Here is an 18,256-nt window from a genome sequence, read left to right as displayed (position 1 = left end):
GCCCACCGGGAAGACTGATTATGCTAGGACTGATAGCAATGCTGACCACAGGCCAGGCAAGGAAAAGTAGTACCATCCATGTCATGAACTGGCCCTCCCAGAACTAGATGACTCGCAGGTTCTGCTCCAACTCGGCTGGCTCTGACCCTAATTATATAAATGTGTAAAGAGGGTAGGGGGCAAATGGAAAACAGATTCATTTTCCAATATGAGCTGCATTTGGCCAAACCAGAGCCGGTCGCCCAGCCAGTCCAGCACACTCTGTGCCACATGGGAGAAGTGGAAAACATCAGACCCCAGCCCTCAGGCCCAACAAGACACTGACCCGAGCCAGAAGTTACGAAAGTATGGGTTTTGCAAACACCTCATTGGCAAGCGTGCCAGCTCCCAGGGAACGCCGGCAGGCAACCCTGGCCGGACCCTTGCCCAACCTAACCCTTGGCAAGTTACTCCACCTCTCCACGCACGTTTCCTCCACTTGAGGAAGTCTTCACCGACGGCAGTGATCAAGCACAAAAGTGCATCAACAGTCCTCACAGCAAGCCCACTGTAGGAGACCAATACAGGGCCACCACCACCATCATCACCCCAACACACCACTGTTCTCAGAAGAGGGAATATTCAGAAGAGTCCAGGGCAGGAGACCTCTGTCTTTTTCCCATGTCCAGCAGCATGCCATGGTGACCATGTGCTCTCACGGGAAGAAGACCTGGAAACACTCCATCCTCCCCACGCTCCTGTGTCAGCCAGGGTCCTGGGAGGAAACAGATGGCTGACACAAAATGGTGGGATTTAGGAAATTTAAACAAAAGGACTGCAGACTAAGGCCCGGGAGGAGTACTGGGAAGGAGGCTTTTTCTACCTGGGTAACCTGTTGTCCCTGTCTGCCTGGAAATGGGGGCTTCCCAGGATACAGAACTTCCAGGGCAAAGCCTCCGGCAGTCCAAGGCAAGACAAGACAACTGGTCACCCTGCCTCTGCCGCAAGTGTTCCTCCCACTAGTCACTCAACCTGGGTGCAGGGGTGACAGCACGGCAGCTGTGCTAAGATGCTGCCCCCCAGCCAAGAAGGAGAGCTGGAGAATGGGACCCCGCTGGCTCCCCCTTCCCTCATCTCCCTCCAGGCTCTCCGCTACACCACCCAGAGCCAGGGGCCTGGGAGCTGCTGAAGCCAGCGGCGCAGGTCCTCAGGCATAGGAAAGAATGGCAGGTGTGGTGTCCAGACAAAGACGGAGACAGAACAGCCAGATGGACCGGGGTCCAACCTGGACACAGCCTCTTTCTTAGGAAGCTCCACAGTGGGGCCTGGTGGGGACTCATGGTCCCCGTCCTCATTCAACAGACAGGAAAGGACCTTCCTCCCACCAGGAAGAGGGCACTAGGACTGGTGTGGCAGAAACCTACTGTGGCGGATGGGTTTGGATCTCAGCATTCAAACCCGGCTGGGCAGGGCCTGGAGGAAGAAGCCCCTCGTGGCAGCAGAGACGTGATGACGGACTGACAGGGTAACAGGGCTGAGACCACACAGCAAGCTGCCCCCAGAGAGGGTGGTTGCCCAGGCTCCGTCAAAAGCAGGGGCTCTGGCCATGGTGGACCCACGTGGGGGATCCGAGGCAGAAGGCCAGTCCTGGATGGGGTCCTGTGACAGACACCGGTGTGCCCAGGGAGCGCCGCGAGCGGGTCTGTCGCATCGCTGTGCTCAGACCAAGGCCACCGCTCAGCTCCAGCGCATGTGTCAGGGGCAATATCGTTTAGAAAATAAAAGCAACTTTCAATTCTGTTTTTAAATCATATTTTCCAAGATCGAAATCTTGTTTTCCAAGCCCTGCTGCTGAAAGCTGAGGTGAAGCCACCAACAACATCTAAGGCCCCCAACGGCAGGCTCCCTCCAGCTGGGGCCTTGGCAGCTGGGTTAGGACCTAGGCCAGGCGCCAAGACCTGGAGTTCCCGCATGCGGTCACACCCTACAGGAGCCTCCCATGACTCCAAGGCCACCAAACAGGGCAGGGGTCTCCCAAGAAAACGGAGACTTTTCTCTCTTCACAGCCTGGGTCCCCAATGTTCCCCTTCAAGCCACAGTGTTCATCGAAGGTCTGTTCAGACATCAGGGATTCTAGGACAGATACTCCAAACCCTGCCTTCAAGCTCAAGATCCCACAGGAAGTCGGCACAGGGTGAGCGACTGTTAGGTAGCAGAACTTGCAGCACGACCGTGGTGGGTGGGGGGGATGGAGGTGGTGGCGGTAGGGGGGGATGGAGGTGGTGGCGGTAGGCGCGTACTCAGCACTGGCTCCAGGTGCTTAGCCCTTCCCAGGCACTGTTTCCTCCTTTCTCAGGACAACCCGGGCCAGGTGTGTGACTCATGCCTGTGGCGGCTGAGACAGGAGGATCCCAAGTGCAAAGCCAGCCTTAGCAACTTAGGGAGATCCTCTTTCAAAAAAAAAAAAGGACAACCTGAGAGGTGGCGCCTCTTCTCATCCCAGCCTGCAAGAGGAAACTGGACCTGGGTCCCATCAGCTAAAGAGCCAACATGGAAGGTCTGAATCCAAAACCAAACTGGCCTGATGAGTGTTTCCTTTTACGGAAGCAATGGCCAGGTCCAGCAGGGTCGTTAAGGCCTCATCCCCACCCCACCCCCAATTCACAACTGAGAACGAGTGTGTTCAGGGTTTCAAAGTGGGGCTGGTTTCCCGTTCCCTGATCCAGTCCACAGGGCAGGCCTCTTTAAGGAGGCTTCCCAGAGAGGCCAGGCAGCAGCCCTGCCCAGGAGCACCCAGATGAAGCCTTGCTAGGCCCAGCTCACCCTGGCCCCAAGGGCTGCATTAGCCCCAAGGGTACTGCTTGCCACTGAGACAACAGAAGAGCCCCGCCCCTCCTCCACACTGCTCCCTGGCCTGGGACCTCTCTCCCTTTTAATCTGCTGCCAAGACCACGCACAACTCCAAACCTTCCTTCTTGTATCTTTTCTGAGGATATAGTTCCATCAGCTCCAAAAAGCAGAAGGTCTCACTGCACCACCTGGAGTGGAGCTTGGGTCCAGCAGGTGATGGCCTCTGTGGAAAGCCAAGAAGCCAGGTGGCCGCCCGGACCGCTTGCTCTCCGCCCTACTCCCTCAGCCCCCACACAACCTGCTTCCACTAAGACAGGATACTCGAAGCAGGTCTCAAGGTATTTTCCTTACACCAAAACTTTCTAAAGCTAATTTTCTCTCTCTACTGACATGATGCAATTCCCTTTTCAACCACCCAGATCTCTGAAGTCCTGAGTCATCAAGGTACAGGGGTGGATCCCTGGGAGTGATCAGAGGTAGGGGACTCTTGCTAATGCTCTGGCTGGCCAAGGTTTCCTCCTTGGGGCAGGGGGCCAAGTTGCACCTGGCTCTTGGCCCCACCACACCAGACACAGGGGAAGGGGTTGACTCTGTGGCACCAGTTTTCAGAACAGCTCCAGGCCAACGCTGAAGAAACAAGGTAAATACAGTGGGGGCATGAGCTTCCAGCTCTGCCAAGGGTGGCCAGCTGCAGGAAGCAAGACCCCACAAGGTGGGGGTGACAATTACAGGCTTGAATTCAGTGATTCTCACCTGAGGGCAACGTGGCCCCTGGGGACATATGGCAACATCCGCTGACTGGCTGTTACACCTGTGGGAAGCAGTGTCCTGGCCCCTGGGGACACTGTTCAACATCCTGCAGTGCACAGGGCTGGCCCCGCTGTCTACAGGGTCAAGTGAGCCCTTAGCTAGACTGCTGAGCCTGTATGAAGCGCTCAGTGAGGGGACTTGGCACTGGAGACCCCGAGAAGTGCTCCACAGTCCCACACTGCATCCATGCACACTTGCCCTCCAGGGAAGGAGCAAAGGTGGCTCTCCGCAGTGACAGGCGACTTCCGGGGACAGGGCTATGGGAGAATTTTTCCTCCTTTATTTCACGAGATCATCATAGTCACTGCGCTGTTACTTTTGCTGTCTTACGAGTAGAGAGGTGAACAGCTGGCGGAAAGATGAGCCAGGAGCAGGGCTTCCCGGGCTACCCAGCTGGGGAAGTGCCATACCATGGGTCCCACTCCAACCCAGGAAGGTGGCCCTTAGAGGCCACCAAGGCAATGGAGCGGCGATAAGCATGCCAGAACTCAGGGGCAAGAGCGGCCCTCAGCCAGAGGCAGGCGGGCACCGCTCCACAGAGGACCTGGGTTTCTTTCTTTTTCTTTTTTTTTTTAATATTTATTTTTTACTTGTAGTTGGACATAATACCTTCATTTTGTTTATTTATTTGTTTGTTTGTTTATTTATTTATTTATTTCTATGTGGTGCTGAGGATCGAACCCAGGGCTGCGGCAAGCACTCTACCGCTGAGCCACAGCCCACCCCAGAGGACCTGGGTCTCCACGCTGGCCTGGCCACGTCCTCACAGTCATCTCTGACAGGCGGCTCCTGAGATTCGGGCCATCCCAGGCAACGAATCTGAGGCTCCAAGAGAGCAAGTGAGCATCCCAGGACCAACAAAGGGCCCGTGAGAAGCACAAGTCCCCGGCGGCTCTTCACAAGCAGGTCTGCAGGAAGACGGCTGAAGTCCTGGTGCTGGACCCCAGCAGATCCTGGGAGGCCCGCTCCGCCTGGGTGGAACCCTCTGCTTGGTCCACAAGCTCCCTCTTCTACAAGACCCTCCTCGAAGCACAGAGGCACCCAGGCCCAACCTGAGGCCTTTCTGACGCTCTGTTCTTAAGCCCCCGAACCCTGCCACCAGCCACAAGCAGTTATCCTACTCTGGGGCTCCACAGCCCTGGAACAGACACCAGCTCCACTGCGTGCTCAGGTGTAAACAGGGACATCACAGGATTTGACAAGCGCTCACCTACGTGAAGGCTCAGGTTGGGCCCAGCGCACAGGGAGTACTACACAGGTGTGAGCTGTCATTCCCACTTCCTGGCTGGTAATTCAGGCATTGCTGCCACAATCCTGTGGAGTCACGGCAGAATTCAGAGGCCACTGGCTCTGGGTTCCACTTGTGTAAATTCCTAGCACAGGGGGATGATGTGGGAATCAAGTGCACAAATTCAGCTAAGAACCCAAATGGCTGGAAGAACTGATCCTTACTACCCTGGGGTCACGCTCACTCCTTCTTGGAGATGCACATCACTGGCCAACTGGAAGCCCCAAGCACTGATTTCCTGCCCCTGAAGCAAGCCTCAGTCACAGGGTCACGAAACACAAACCAGCCAGAGCAAAACACATCAACAAGTCATGGTTCCCCTTTCCACAGGACAGCCCAGCCCCCACTGCCACGACCCCATGCACTTCCTCACTGCAGACACAAGGCCAAGTGACACCCCTGAGTCATCTGCTAGGTGCCCAGCTGTCTCTCGGCCTGGGCCGCAGCCCACTGAGATCACCATTCCAAGAGCCCAGGCCTATTCTAAACTGGCCCCAGGCCTCAAGGAAAGGAAGGTGGGAGGGGGAGCCCTGGGGGCCAAGAGTGAAGTGGAGGGTTAGGGCCTGGGATCCAAGCACTGGAGGCCCCTGGTGAAAAGCCCGTCAGGACCTGCCTGGCCACTGTGACTTCACAGGCTGCAGGAGGGGGCCAGGAATCCTTGCACTTGTGTCCACATGGAGGCTGGCTGTCACACCATGCTCGGGCACTACGCTGAAGACGCTGCCCAAATGCTCTCTTCAGCTGAATCACAGCCCTGGAGCAGGGGAGAGGTGTGACAAGCGGACAGAGAGCCAGAGAGGCATGCAGGTTATGAGGAGGGGAGGGGTGGAGATGTCAAAGTATCTTTCTCCCTATGCGGCCTCTCCCTTTCCAAAAGGAGGGCTCTCCTGGCTAGGCAACTGCAGGTCTCATTTGTTTCCATTCATCCATCCATCCACTCTTTCATCCAAACAATGTCTGCTGGGAGGCACTGCCTCGGTTTCCCCATCTGTAAAATGGGAGAGTAAAGGTATTTTACAAGGTTGTAGGGCTCTCCAATGCAGCCCACCAAGAGCAGCGCCTCGCTAAAGGAAACGTAATCAAATCACACATAGTGACCGTTTTATGGTCCCCACTGTGACTGACCGCCTGGCCCTGGGGCCTTGGAAATCCCTGAAGCTTCATGAAGAGGCCTCCTCAGTCTCTTCAGGTGGTCATCACCATCCGCCCTGCAAGTGGTCATCAGGGCCCTGCCTGCTCAGGTGCACATGGGTAGTCCCTGAACCAGCAGGCAGTGGCAGACCTGGTCATCTACCACTCCTCTGCCCGACGGTGCACACCACTAGAGAACAGTGCAGCCTCCCAGAGCAGGGGAGGCCTCTGTCTTTTTGCTTCAACAGTGTCTCTGCCCATTCCCACCTGTGACCATCATCCTATCTCCAGCAGTCTCAGTCCCACTCTGTCCACCCAGATGGGCCTCTCCTAGGAAGGCCTTCCATGACCAGACAGCATTACTTCCTCCCCTCGAAGACATGGACAAGGCACAAACCTCTCTGAGGACGTGTGTTCTGCTCTGCAGCATGGTGTGATTTGTAGTCACCCCCATTTACCTGTGAGCCCACCGGGAGGGAAGACGGTGCCTGACTGAGCCAGTGTAGCACGTGGGGGCAGCCACTCTGCAGGTGCAGTCCCTGGTGTTCGAGTCGTTAAAGTATGCCTCGACAAATCCTTGCCATTCACACTCCAACTCCAGCCTCTGAACTCCCTGGAAATATCTGGCAAACACTTAACTGCCAAGCCCGCTTCCGTCCAACTCCGACGTGTCTGCAGGAAGCTGAAGCGATTTCGCACCTACCCAGCAGATGCAGTACACACTCGTGCACACACATGAGCAGGGGTCACACCTGGCTTTGACCCCCAGCTCCACCTCCTCCCAGTCCCCCCAGAGTCTCCATCATGGCATCTGTAAAGTAGGAATAATGCTCACCCCATGAGAATGCTCTAAAAATGAAATGCCACAGCACCTGGCGCACCCTGATGGTGAGCAACAGGGCTGTAATTATGAGGCAGAGCCCCAGGTCCTGCGACAGGGTCTCTTACCCTCCAGAATTCCCCAACAGAGAAGGCTGCAGACCTTCCCAACCTGCCACCAACCTCAAGCTCAGAACTACAGGAGACCTTGTCTGAATTTCCTTTCCAGAGAAGCAGCTCTGCTCCTGGGACGCTGGGAAGTTCAAAGGTGGGAGGAATCACTCTTAGCCTCTTTTCCTCCTGGACACACGTGGAAACCACACCCCCGTCCTACGCTGTGCAGCTCATCTGTACCCCCTCTCTTGCCCCACCTCTCTCAGTGGAAGACTTGGAGGAGGGACAGCCCTACCAGTGTGAAGGCGTCTGGGTACCCCCAAGATCAAGTAGGACAGCACCCTCTGGGAAGTCCCCTGACAAACGCTGCAGGAGCCACCCCACTATGAGTGCTATTTGTCACAGCGGCAAGCTCACCCAAACAGCCCACTTTACGCAGCGGCTGCACGTCCTCCCTGGGGAACACATCGCCTGAGCTATACAGGGAGCCAAAATAGGAGTGGGGACCAGGTCTGGGTGTGTCCAGACTGCACACTCCATTTTCAGCTGAGCTGGACCATTAAGGTGCTTGGGACTGGCCCAGGACGCCCAAGGAAGCCAGCAGGAGGCCTGGTGTCTCCTCCCTCTCCTCGGAACCCCACCTAGGCCAGCCCAAGGAAGCCCCTGCCCTGCCTGGTCCACACACCTGGGCACTGAAGAAGCCAGCTCACCTGCTTCCCTCCAAGAAGAGTTCACCGCCTCATCACAACGCTTTCCTCTCTGGTGGCCACTGACACCGCACAGCCAGGAACCAAGACACGGCTCGAGGCAGGACCTGGGTGAGTCCCAGCTGGGCAAAGCTGGGGCTGAATGAGATGAGTCTAGACCCAGGATGCTTGGAACCTAGTTACCGACAAAGGCAGCTAGCGGGCTGCTAAGAGTTTTGCTGGGCTGGGTGATGTAAGAGCCTCTTAAAGCACCACTACAAAGGTATTCTTCACTATTCCCTGGGAGGGAGCCAGGTTTAAAAAAAAAGAGAGAAAAAAGCACCCAGCAGGAGCACGAGGATGGGGAGACTCTCGGGGGCAAAGGGATGCCCTGTGCCCAGCACCCAGCACATCTCGAGGCACGCTGAGTTTTTAACAGATCACAGCTCCTGGAGATTAGGGGAAGGAAACCAGCTGGAGAGCACCTACTGTGTGCCCATTGCTTCGGGGTGATTTCTAATTCCCGTCCAGCCTCAGGGCGGTGCACCTGCCGCTCCCTCTACCTGGAATACTCTTCCCCGGGTCGGTATCTGCACAAAGCAGCAGGCCCCAGTGCCCAGGCAGTGCCTGCCTGGCCTTCCCCATGGTCCCTGTCGCCAGCTGTATTCTCTCGCTTAGCCATTCATGGTCTTCCATGGCACGGATCTGCTGGAGAAGGCGCGAGCAACCTGCAGCCTGACCCCCCTTGACCCTGACACCAAGGCTAGAAGGAAGTCCCTATAATCCTCACCTTACAGATAAGGGCCGGGTTTGGGTGGCCTGCCCAAGGCCACCATCTGGGAAGACAGAGAGAGACAGGACTGAAGCTCACCTGTGTCCTCCCACAACCCTCTGCGGGTCGCTATCTCCTCCCACTACCTCAGTGACACCCAGCACAGGTAACTGCTTCCTGGTGGTGGGATAAAGAAAGGCTCCTGAAGATGGGAAACCTTTTTGTGGGAGCCTTTTGCCTCAGTACACACAGCAGGCACCGCCTCCTGCAGGCACCCACATCCCCACCCGGCTCCAAGCCCGGCAGTGACTTAGGGCCCCCCTGCCCTAAGCAAAGCTCCCCTGCAAAGTGTGCACAGCCCCCCTGAGCGCGCTGGCACGCCAGAGCTTCCTCACCAGGCCAGGAGTGGGGAAGAGAAACTCTCACTTCCCCCTCCCTCCCAAGGCCCAAGCAGCCTGACTTCCACTCTGGGCAAAGCAGGAAGTCCAGGGGCAAACGAGACGCTCTCAGGTAGAGAAGCTCAGACCCTTGTCCTCAGGGTGGAGCTCAGGGTCCTTGTCAGAGTCCCAGGTTCACCTGTGTTCTGTTTGAGGGAGGGCCAGCAAAGGTTAAAATTGTCAAAACAGGAAAAACGCAAGTGTCAGCCGGGGACAGTGGCACACGCCTGTAATCCCTACAGCTCAGGAGGCTGAGGCAGGAAGATCGCAAGTTCAAAGCCAGCCTCAGCAACTTAGTGAGGCCTTAAGCAACTCAGTGAGACCCTGTCTCTATTGTCTCTAAATAAAATATAAAAAAGGGCTGGGGATGTGGCTCAGTGGTTAAGTGCCCCTGGGTTCAATCCCCAGTACCAAAAGAAATAAAAGAAAAAAGTGTCTTGTTTGAAATAGTAAACTAGGCCTAATGTCAACATTCATCAACAGGAGATGGTACACCCACTCTACAGCAAGCTTCAACACCGGAAAGTTACACAGCTGTCAAAAAGGAGACAGCAGGGGCTGGGGACACAGCTCAGTCAGTAAAGTGAGGCCCTGGGTTCAATCTCCAGCACAAATTAAAAAAAAAAAAAGGAGACAGCAGCTGATCTGAATGACCTTTAAATACAGTGTCCAATGAACAATAATTGTACATGCTCAGAAAGGTCAGCAGGACACACAAGAAATGAAGAACAGGGTCTGCGTTGGTAATAGCAACGAGGGGTTTTAGGGACAGAGACAATTTAAATGTACTGGATATGCACACAACTGCTTCCATGGGCAGGTTGTTTTTTAAGAAACTAGCCCATGCCCTTGAAGAATTTTTCTTAAACTGCTTACAACAACCTCGGTGCCTTTATTTACAGCAGCTCTGCCCAACACCCCTAACTTTCCCCAATGCAAGGTCCCTCTCAGGAGGATCTTCTCTGGAGACCCCCCATTCTTAAGTAGCAATAATCCCTTCCATTTGTAGAGAATCTCAGGAAGCTTTCAGGGAAAGTAGGAAACCAGGAGTGGGAATATGGATCAAACGTTGCCCCCTACTATGTGCCAGCTGTCCTAGCAGTGGCTATTTTGAGTTCTCCAGCTACAGCCATCCCCTAAACAAAGCACGACCATGGCCCACAGATGAAGAATCAAGGCCCATTGAAGGAGAGCAACAAGTGAAAGTCACACAGCCAGGAAGTTGGGACCTCTGCACCTGGACCCCGCACCATGAGAGCACAGCCCAAGTTTATTCTGCCCCGTGGTAGGGACACTCTTCATAGGCTGCCTCGCTTAATCTCATTTAATCCTTTAATCAAAGGCACAACCAGTCCATCTCAAATATCCATTCCAACAAAACACCCAGTGGGTCCCCTGGGAAGAGTAAAGTCCTGGCTGGCCCACAGAGGTGGCCAGCTCGCTGTCCTCTGCCAGTGGAGGGGTGCCCTGGACACTTGTGGGGATGACTTGGCTGCTGGGCTTCCCCTGAGCTTTGCCCCAGACGATGCCCCAGAAATACCCGCTTCCCCTGCCAAGGAAGGCATCAAGGAGCAGCCAGGACCAAGCCACAACGTGCCTTCCTCGCACGGCCACTCACGAGGAGGCACCCACTACCTGGACTGGCACAATGTCACCGCAGCCAGAAAGGGCAATCTCCTAAAATGCACCCTTAGGACAGCCTGGGAAGGCAGATGGCAGTGGCTGTTTGTGCCTCTCCTGCTCAGCATTCCTGTCTCCAATCAGACAAGTTATCTAGGAAACAAATTTGATGAATTCCAAAAGTTTATGACCAAAAAAAAAAAAAAAAACTGTAAAACCTGTTTATTTATTACTAACTACCATGAAAAACACCAAACACAGCAAAGAAGGGAAGGAAGGACAGGCACATGGAGGAGGGACGTATGTGACAAAAATGAACAAAATTAACATGCATGTGTGCACACAGATGGGTTCCAGGACTGGCGACTCCTCTGGAGGACAGACTTTAATACTCAAGTAGAAACCACAACATCTGGACCGTTAGCTCAGCTCAGATATGACACACAGTAGGTCTCAGTCGGTATCTGCTAAACAAGTCCAGGTTTAGAGTAGAGGAGGATGCTCCCCTCGCCCCCTCCCACCCTGAGACCACCTGACTAAGGAAACGGAGGGAATGCCGGTGGCTTGTCTTGCCACAGCTGACAAGATGCCCTATGTCTCAGTCCAGCGACAGAGTGGTGAGAATTCAAGAACCAGCTCAAATACAGTTTGTGCCCCACTGCCACTTGTGCCCCAACCCCTGTGAGTAAAGGACTGTCGAGATTACACCCACCATTCTGAGATGCTGCGTGCCACATTTTTAAAAAGTAAGATGAGATAGAAGGTAAGCAGCTTGCTTGGGCTCCCTTGATGCAGAGGAAAACAAAGACCAGACAAAGCCCTCTGCCAGCAGCCGAACGCGTCTAGCAGGCGATCAAATCCAGCCCAGGGACCAGGACAGCAAAATGGATTCTGGTGTTGCTGAGAGCGACGCTGAGGCAGAGCCCTGGATGCTGATCACAAGCGCACCCGCGACAGCTAAAGGGGGGATGGGGGCTGAAGTTTGGATGCAAAGGGGAACGGGGCACCACATCCAGATGAGGGTGTCGCCAGGTCCCGCCACCTCCCCTCCCACATCAGCCTGAGCTTCCTCCTTTGTTTACAGCCTTCAGGATCCAAAGTCTCCAAGCACAGGGCGCATCAAACCTGGCCGCCTGTCACAAGACATGTCGGGCACACTGTTGGCTCTGCAATGATTTAATCAGTAACCAGCCCAGGAGACCAGGCACAGGGCAGGCGGTGACCCGACCCACAGAGGGCAAAGTTTACAGCCAGGCCAGGGGAGGGGCATCAGGTCCCACAGCACCAGAGTCCTTTTTAGGTATCCCCAGAAAGGAACCAAGAGAGGTCCAGATTAGGGGTGTGCCCCACTAAAGCCACCAGTCAGGGAGGGCTGGGGGCCCCCACCAGCTTGCACCCCAGCCTAACGCGTCTCCTGGAAGCCTGGTCTTTATTGCTCATGATTCGGGTAACTGGATCCGTGTAGATAGACTCCTCAGACAGTTTGAGCAAAAGAGAGTATTTGATTTGTTTATTGGTTTGAATCCAGATCAATCACTCAGGGTCCGTTCCTGAAGCCCACACAATTAACTGGATAATTTCCAAATGGTTTTGATTTGGGCTTAAAAAATAAGCCACATACACTTCTTGTGTGAAACACACCTGATCTATCGGCAGCTCAAGGATAGGCAGGGAACACTGCAAAGCCACAGGGCTGCAAAGGGTTTTTGTTGTAGTGAATTGCACTCAAATTCACCTTTGTTTCATTTGGGCTAATATTTCTCAATAGAGTGCTTGGCTGCAATATAAAATGCAGACAGATTACATAATGCCCAGGCCTTTGGGAAACCCCACAGGGGCTCCTTTGCTTCCAGAGAGCCTGGACACCAACCAGGCAGGTGTCTCACCCCTGACAAGGTCCCAGGTGACAATCCCAACCCCACCTCTGCCATGGAGGCTACAGCTCCAGCCTCCCCCTTGACCTGAACAATGGGCCCCACCTCCACACTCACAGGCACTGAGGGCAGGGGGAGCCTTGGACCTCACTTGAGCCCCCAAGGAGCAAGGGCTAGACTGCAGGATGCCCCGCCCACAGCGTTTGGTGGAGAAAGGCGGTGGAGAGGGGACAGTGCCAGCCTACTGGCTTTTCCTCCTAGTTCCTCTTCCCACATTTCCTAATGCCAGGGCAAGGCTCCGCCAAGATGAAACTTGTTCCATGGATAACCCTGAGTCCCAATACTGGAAATCACAGGTGTTTTCACGAAGGTACAAGCTGGCAAAGGCACCAGCACCTTGCCTGGCCAAGGTGGGCAAGGGGCCTCTGGCTGCTTAAGAGTACAGGCGCAGCTTCAATCCCTCTTCCTTTCCTCTCCCTCTCAAACATGCCTCTTGAGCAACCAGGGTGAGCTGGGGGCCTTTGGCCTCCAGAGCTGGCTTCCCCCAAACCAGGAAGGCCAGCAGCAGAGCCATCAATTCTCCTGGCTTCTCCCAGGGAGTACGGGCTCAGCCTGCCCTTTCCACAGCAGGCCACTGTCCCTTTCAACTATTTCCTCTTGCCCTCAACCTCTCTTCATTCTGAGGGGTGGCAGAAGAAAAGAACAAAGCTCAGTAAAGCCCACCAGCCAGGTGAACATTCTCAAGGCAGACTTCAGAGCCCAAGCAGGGAGTCACCAGAGCCTTCTGAATCTGAAACCCTGGGTGCTGGCAAATTTGAGGAAGCTCTCCCTCCACCAAATGAAAAGCCAAACACCGAGGCCTGTGGCTAGAGGCAGGTTTGAGAACGCGTACCAGCCTGGAAGCAGGACCAGGCCGCCTCCCGGCAGCCAGCAATCCTGCCTCAGAAAGCAGTCTGCAGATACTGCACCAGCTGCCCACAGGGAAGAAAAAATAGGTGTTCTCTGGGACGTTGGACCCAAAATTCAGAATAAAAGTCCATGTGTGTTTCAACTCTCTGGGGGCTGGGGTGGGGGGCAGAAGCAGGAGTAGGATTCTTGGGCTAACTTTCCCCCCTCCCCATTCCTCGGAGCATGTGTCATGGCCTGTGACACACTGCCAAGGGAACATGGATGCCGGGGAAATGTCTACACACGCTACACGCTTGTGACATGCCATGTAAGCGACACCCTGTTTCCTGGCTGGGCTTTCTGGCACAGGTGTGGGCAGGCACTGGATTCTGCCCCCTCCCACTGTGCTTAGTAAACAGGATTCCAGCTGCCCTGGGGGGAGTGTGCATTCTGGGAAAGACACGGCCCCCTCTCCCAAGAGGATGGGACCCCCTCAGCCAAGCTCAGGCCAAGCCAGAGCCGTATTTGAAACTGTCCTTGTTTCAAAACACAAAGCATCCTGTTCAGGCTCCTACCCGCCACCCCCTCTCCCCCCGCTGAGCCCACCACAGCTGTCTTTCTCCAGGAAGAAGGCCACCATTTGCAGATTCGATTTCAAAAGGAGATCTGTGGATTCTCCTCTCCATCTCATCAAGCTGACCCGGCCCCAGCCATAGAGTGAAAAACAATAACAATAACAAAATAGGTCCTCCAGCGACAAAACACGCGCACACACAGTCCACAGACAATGCCATGCCAGCTTCCACCAGAACTTGACCCCGTGGGCGACGTTGCAGGACCCCGACCCCCTCCCCCGCCGACCTCCCAAGGTGCGAAGGAGATTTTCCGAGAGGGAAGCACCCAGTTTGCCTGCTTGCCCGGGCAGGAGAAGAATAAAGGACGGGCAAAGCAAAGAAAGGAACTGCTTTTCTGGGAATCCTTAGGGTCTGGGGGCTTTAAGGTTTTGTAGGGTTTGGGGGTTTTTTCCCCCCGCTGGATGTTCTGGGTCGTTTCGTTTTCCCCCGCAGCTCGGATCCAGATGGGCCACGGGTCTCCAGAAAGGGAACTCCACCACCCTCGGGGCCCAGCCCAGGTCCGTCCGCGGTCCCCGGCGGCAGGAACGCAGGAGCCGGGGAGCCGGTCGCGGACACCGGCCGCGGCCGAGCCTCCGCCTCGGGGTCCCCGGGCCGGGCGGGGGCGGGGGCGGGGGCGCGGGCTGCCGGGGGCGGCGCGGACGGTCGCGGGAGCCGCGCGCGGGGCGACTCACCGTGGCGGACGCCAGGCTGTTGTCGGCCAGCGTTAGGTGGTGCGGCTCCCAGCGCCTCAGGAATTTCGAGGTGAGGATCTTGCTGAGAAAGGTCCGCGGGTGCCGGATGACACAGACCTGGATGTCGCCCTCCTGCAGCAGTTTGTACCTCATCCCGTTGCAGAGCAGCAGGGCCCGGCGGCAGGGCACGGCGCCCATCTTCGTGCCCTCGGGGGCCGACACGTCGCCCCCCAGCAGCGGCTTGGTCTCCTCGATCTGCCGGGGGTCGCCGCCGCCCGCGCTGCTGGTCAGATCCATGGCCGGCGGGGGCGGGGGCCGCGCGCGGAGCGGGGCGGCGCTGGCTCTGGGCGGCGGGGCCCCCGGATCCGGGGCCCGCACCCCCCCACCGCCCGCGAGGGTGGGGGGGCGGGGGGCGGCGCGCCGCGGGGGGCGGGCGCGGGGGCGGCGGCGGCGGCGCGCGGCGCTTCCTGCGGCGGCCGGCTTCCTCCTAGCTCGTCGGGTGCATGCTCGGCGCGGACGGCTGGGGCGGCGGGCGCGGGCCGGGCGGCGGCGGGGGCGGGGGCCGCGGGCGGGCGGGCGGCGGGCGTGTCTCGGCCCGCGCCGCCGCGCGCTGTGCAGTGCGTGTGTCCGCGTCCGTCCGCGAGTGCCTGCGGGCGGGGGCCGCGCCGGCTGCCGGGGAGATTGCGGGAGCGCTCGCGCCCGCGCGATTGGTCCCCGCGGGGTCATGTGCCCGCCCCTCTGACGTCAATGGCGGCAACGGCGGCGGCCGCCGCGGCTTCGGCCTCTCGCAGGCGGAGCCCGCGGCCGGGCGGGGAAGGGAGGCGGGCGCGGCCCGACGGGAGGGCGGCCCTGGGGAGGGGGCTGGGGCGAGCCCCGGCAGGCCCGCGCCCCGCCCGGAATGCGCACGGGGGCGGAGCCCGCGCCGGCCGCGCCCCCCGCCGGTGCCCAGGCCCGTGCGCAGCCCGCGCGCTCCCCGACCCCGCGACCCCCGGAGGGAAACCGAGTCCCCACGACGGCCGAGGGGCGGCCAGGTGCTGGAGGGTTGGAGGCTGGACCACTCGACAGCCCTCCCTAGCCAAGGCTGCCCACCCCGTGGCCAGATGGCGGCAGAAGGTAGCTGCTTCCAGTCGAAAATATCCCTTGAGTTATGCGCAGATGACCCCACACTGCCCTGCCTCAGGCTGCCCGACTCCGCAGGCCTCACCTCCTCCTGGGCTATGGCTGATGTCTGCTGGACTTGGCCTCGGTGTCCTCAAACCTTTAAGGGACAGACGTCCAACCCTTCCTCCTTTCTTTTGCCTAGGACCTCCCAAAGTCATCTGGCCACCCGTCCTCTGTCCTAACCCAGGCAGCTCCAGCTTCTTCACCACCACCACCACCGCTGCGGCCACCACCTCCCCTGGAGGGGACCTGGTCCTCACCTCGGGATCCCCAGTCCCACAGCAGCCCAGGAGAGAATCATATTGCAAGGGCCTTTTTAGAATGAACCACAGCTTCCCCAAATCTAGCTTGGAAGCAAAAGCACTCCCTTTCTGTCATCACCGTGGAGCCCCACTTGAGGCCACCCAGCCACTGTTCAGCTCTGCAGCCAGCCTCCACAGGCTCCTGCAGCTAACACCATCGAAACCCCCAGATTTTGCCTCAGTGGTAAGCAAAGGTGCCTTTGTCCCTACACACAAGTATGTGCAGCATGTGTTGAACTGCATCAGGAATGCTGCAGAGTGTTCACAGCATCTCTGAGGTGGAGATGTTCACACCCCTCTCTACCAAGAACAGCCAGCTAGGTAGGAGTAGGTGGTAGAAGACAGGCCTCAGCCTGCATCCTCGCCAACTTAGACTCATGTCCAGCCTGCCCAGCAGTTGGGCAAAGCTGTCTTGGCCCCAGGAAAAGCACTTAGCTTACACCATTAGAAATTCATCATCTTCCCACAATTTGCTGGCATTTCTTTCAAGCCATGAACTTTAGCATTCTTGAGAAAACCAGCGAGCAAGAAGGGTCAAGCACCAGACCCCAGCTTCTGATATGGATGTGGGTGTGGGGAATGGTTGGTGCCAAGAAACCCCCAGTCTGTTAAGGGGTTAGGCCATTCCTTCAAACCTTTATTGCCCTCCTTCTGTGCGCCAGTTGCAGGCCAGGCACCAGTGTGTTAACAGCAATTACTATGATAATTTCACTGCAGTCGACCACGACCTCTTCTATGCTAAGGATTTTGCTTGCCCATGTTATATTATTCTCACAGCAATATAGGTGCTGTCGTCATCCCCTCTTGCAGATGAGGATACAGAGAGCTTAGATGATTTGCCCTCGCCCATTGGGGTAGTTAGGATTGGTCCCAGATTTCTTTGGCTCCAGAACCCATGACTTAACCACAAAGCATGGAGCTCAGTGTCCAAGACAATGTAAAAACAATGGCCACAAGTGTGCTCACGCTACAAGGACAGAGAGGGGACACCTAGCCCAGCCAGGGGTGAAGGTGGCACCAGGGTGTACATATGCCTCTTCCCAGAGGTCTTTAGGAGTCAGGTAAAGAGGACAGGAGCTCCAGAGAAAGGGAATGGCCACAAAAAGGAAAGAGGTGGCAGGATGCTTGGCCTTTTGAGGAGACTCATTCATCGCCCTGAGCAAGGTACCCAAGGGAGGTCACAGGCAGGCCCTGAAATGCAGGCCCAGGGACCAGCACAGTGGAGAGGGGACACACAGACCATGCAGGGGAGTGACTTGTACATAGCATTTTCAAAGGTTAATGGCTGTGGTTTGATGCTGTTGAGGGTTTCCCAGCAGTAGTCTGGAGGTGGGGAAGGCCGGTGACAAGGCTGTCATGGGTATCCAGAAGGGAGGTGATGAGGCCAGCTCAAAGTCACCAAATGGGGGTGTCTGGTGGCAAGCAGAACAGCTGACGTCCACTTTAGGGGGACATCTATGGAACTTCCTCTATCCAAATTCCAGCACAGGATCCCCGGTTGCTTCCAGGACATCCCTGACCTCCTCAATGCCACTTAGATACAGCAGTTGATGACAGGAATATGACAATGATGTCCACCACCTACATGCCAGGTACTATGCTAGAGGCTCTGTATGCTCCCTTTTCTCCCAACCAGCCCAGGAGGTGGGGATTATTATGACCCCCATCTCAAGAATGAAAATTTGAGGCCCCAAAAGGATCAGCTAACAATGGAGATCCAGCCAAGATTTGAGCCTGAGACTCCATTTGACCCCAAATTCCACATTTTTCCTACTCCTGTGCCAATTTCGGAAGACAATGCAGATGTCTTCCTTTGTAATGGTTTCCTGAGCAGGCATTCAGGAAGAAAGGATCCAGTTCAATCATGTCATCTTTAAATCATATTTCTTGTCTTTAGTTTAAAATAGGTGAAATGGAGCCTCCAAGATATTGCAAGAAGAAAAGCTCCTGGTCAATGGCAGTGCCAGCTCAGAACCTGCAGGTAGTCAGGGCTCCATAAGTAAGACACTGATTGTTCGTCAAGGTCACACTTCCCATGGAGCTCAGGAAAGTGCCAGTCACAGGACTAGTCCATAGAGACGAGAGGGCATTGGCACTCAGTCTGTGATGGTCCCCAGTCTCTCAGACTGGGACTCAGCTAAGTCATTGCCTCCCTGGTTACTGCCTCCACCTGTCCCCGGTTACTGACCTAGAAATGAATCTGAGTCCAGCCATCAGAC

At 56.4% G+C, this 18,256-nt stretch overlaps 1 protein-coding gene across 1 annotated transcript in view; it reads right to left on the bottom strand.

Moving 5' to 3' along the window:
- Window positions 1-14,891, bottom strand: part of Cmip (c-Maf inducing protein) — a 196,940-nt gene extending 182,049 nt beyond the window's left edge. Inside the window, exon 1 of the mRNA XM_027932928.2 lies at window positions 14,575-14,891. Within this exon, the coding sequence (XP_027788729.1) occupies window positions 14,575-14,871 (297 nt within the window). The 5' untranslated portion in view covers window positions 14,872-14,891. The remainder of the gene's footprint in view (window positions 1-14,574) is intronic.
- Window positions 14,892-18,256: the final 3,365 nt, after the last annotated feature.

The sequence above is a fragment of the Marmota flaviventris genome, chromosome 18 (assembly GCF_047511675.1).
Source record: "Marmota flaviventris isolate mMarFla1 chromosome 18, mMarFla1.hap1, whole genome shotgun sequence".
NCBI lineage: Eukaryota > Metazoa > Chordata > Mammalia > Rodentia > Sciuridae > Marmota > Marmota flaviventris.
This window is presented reverse-complemented; position numbering and strand designations above follow the sequence as displayed.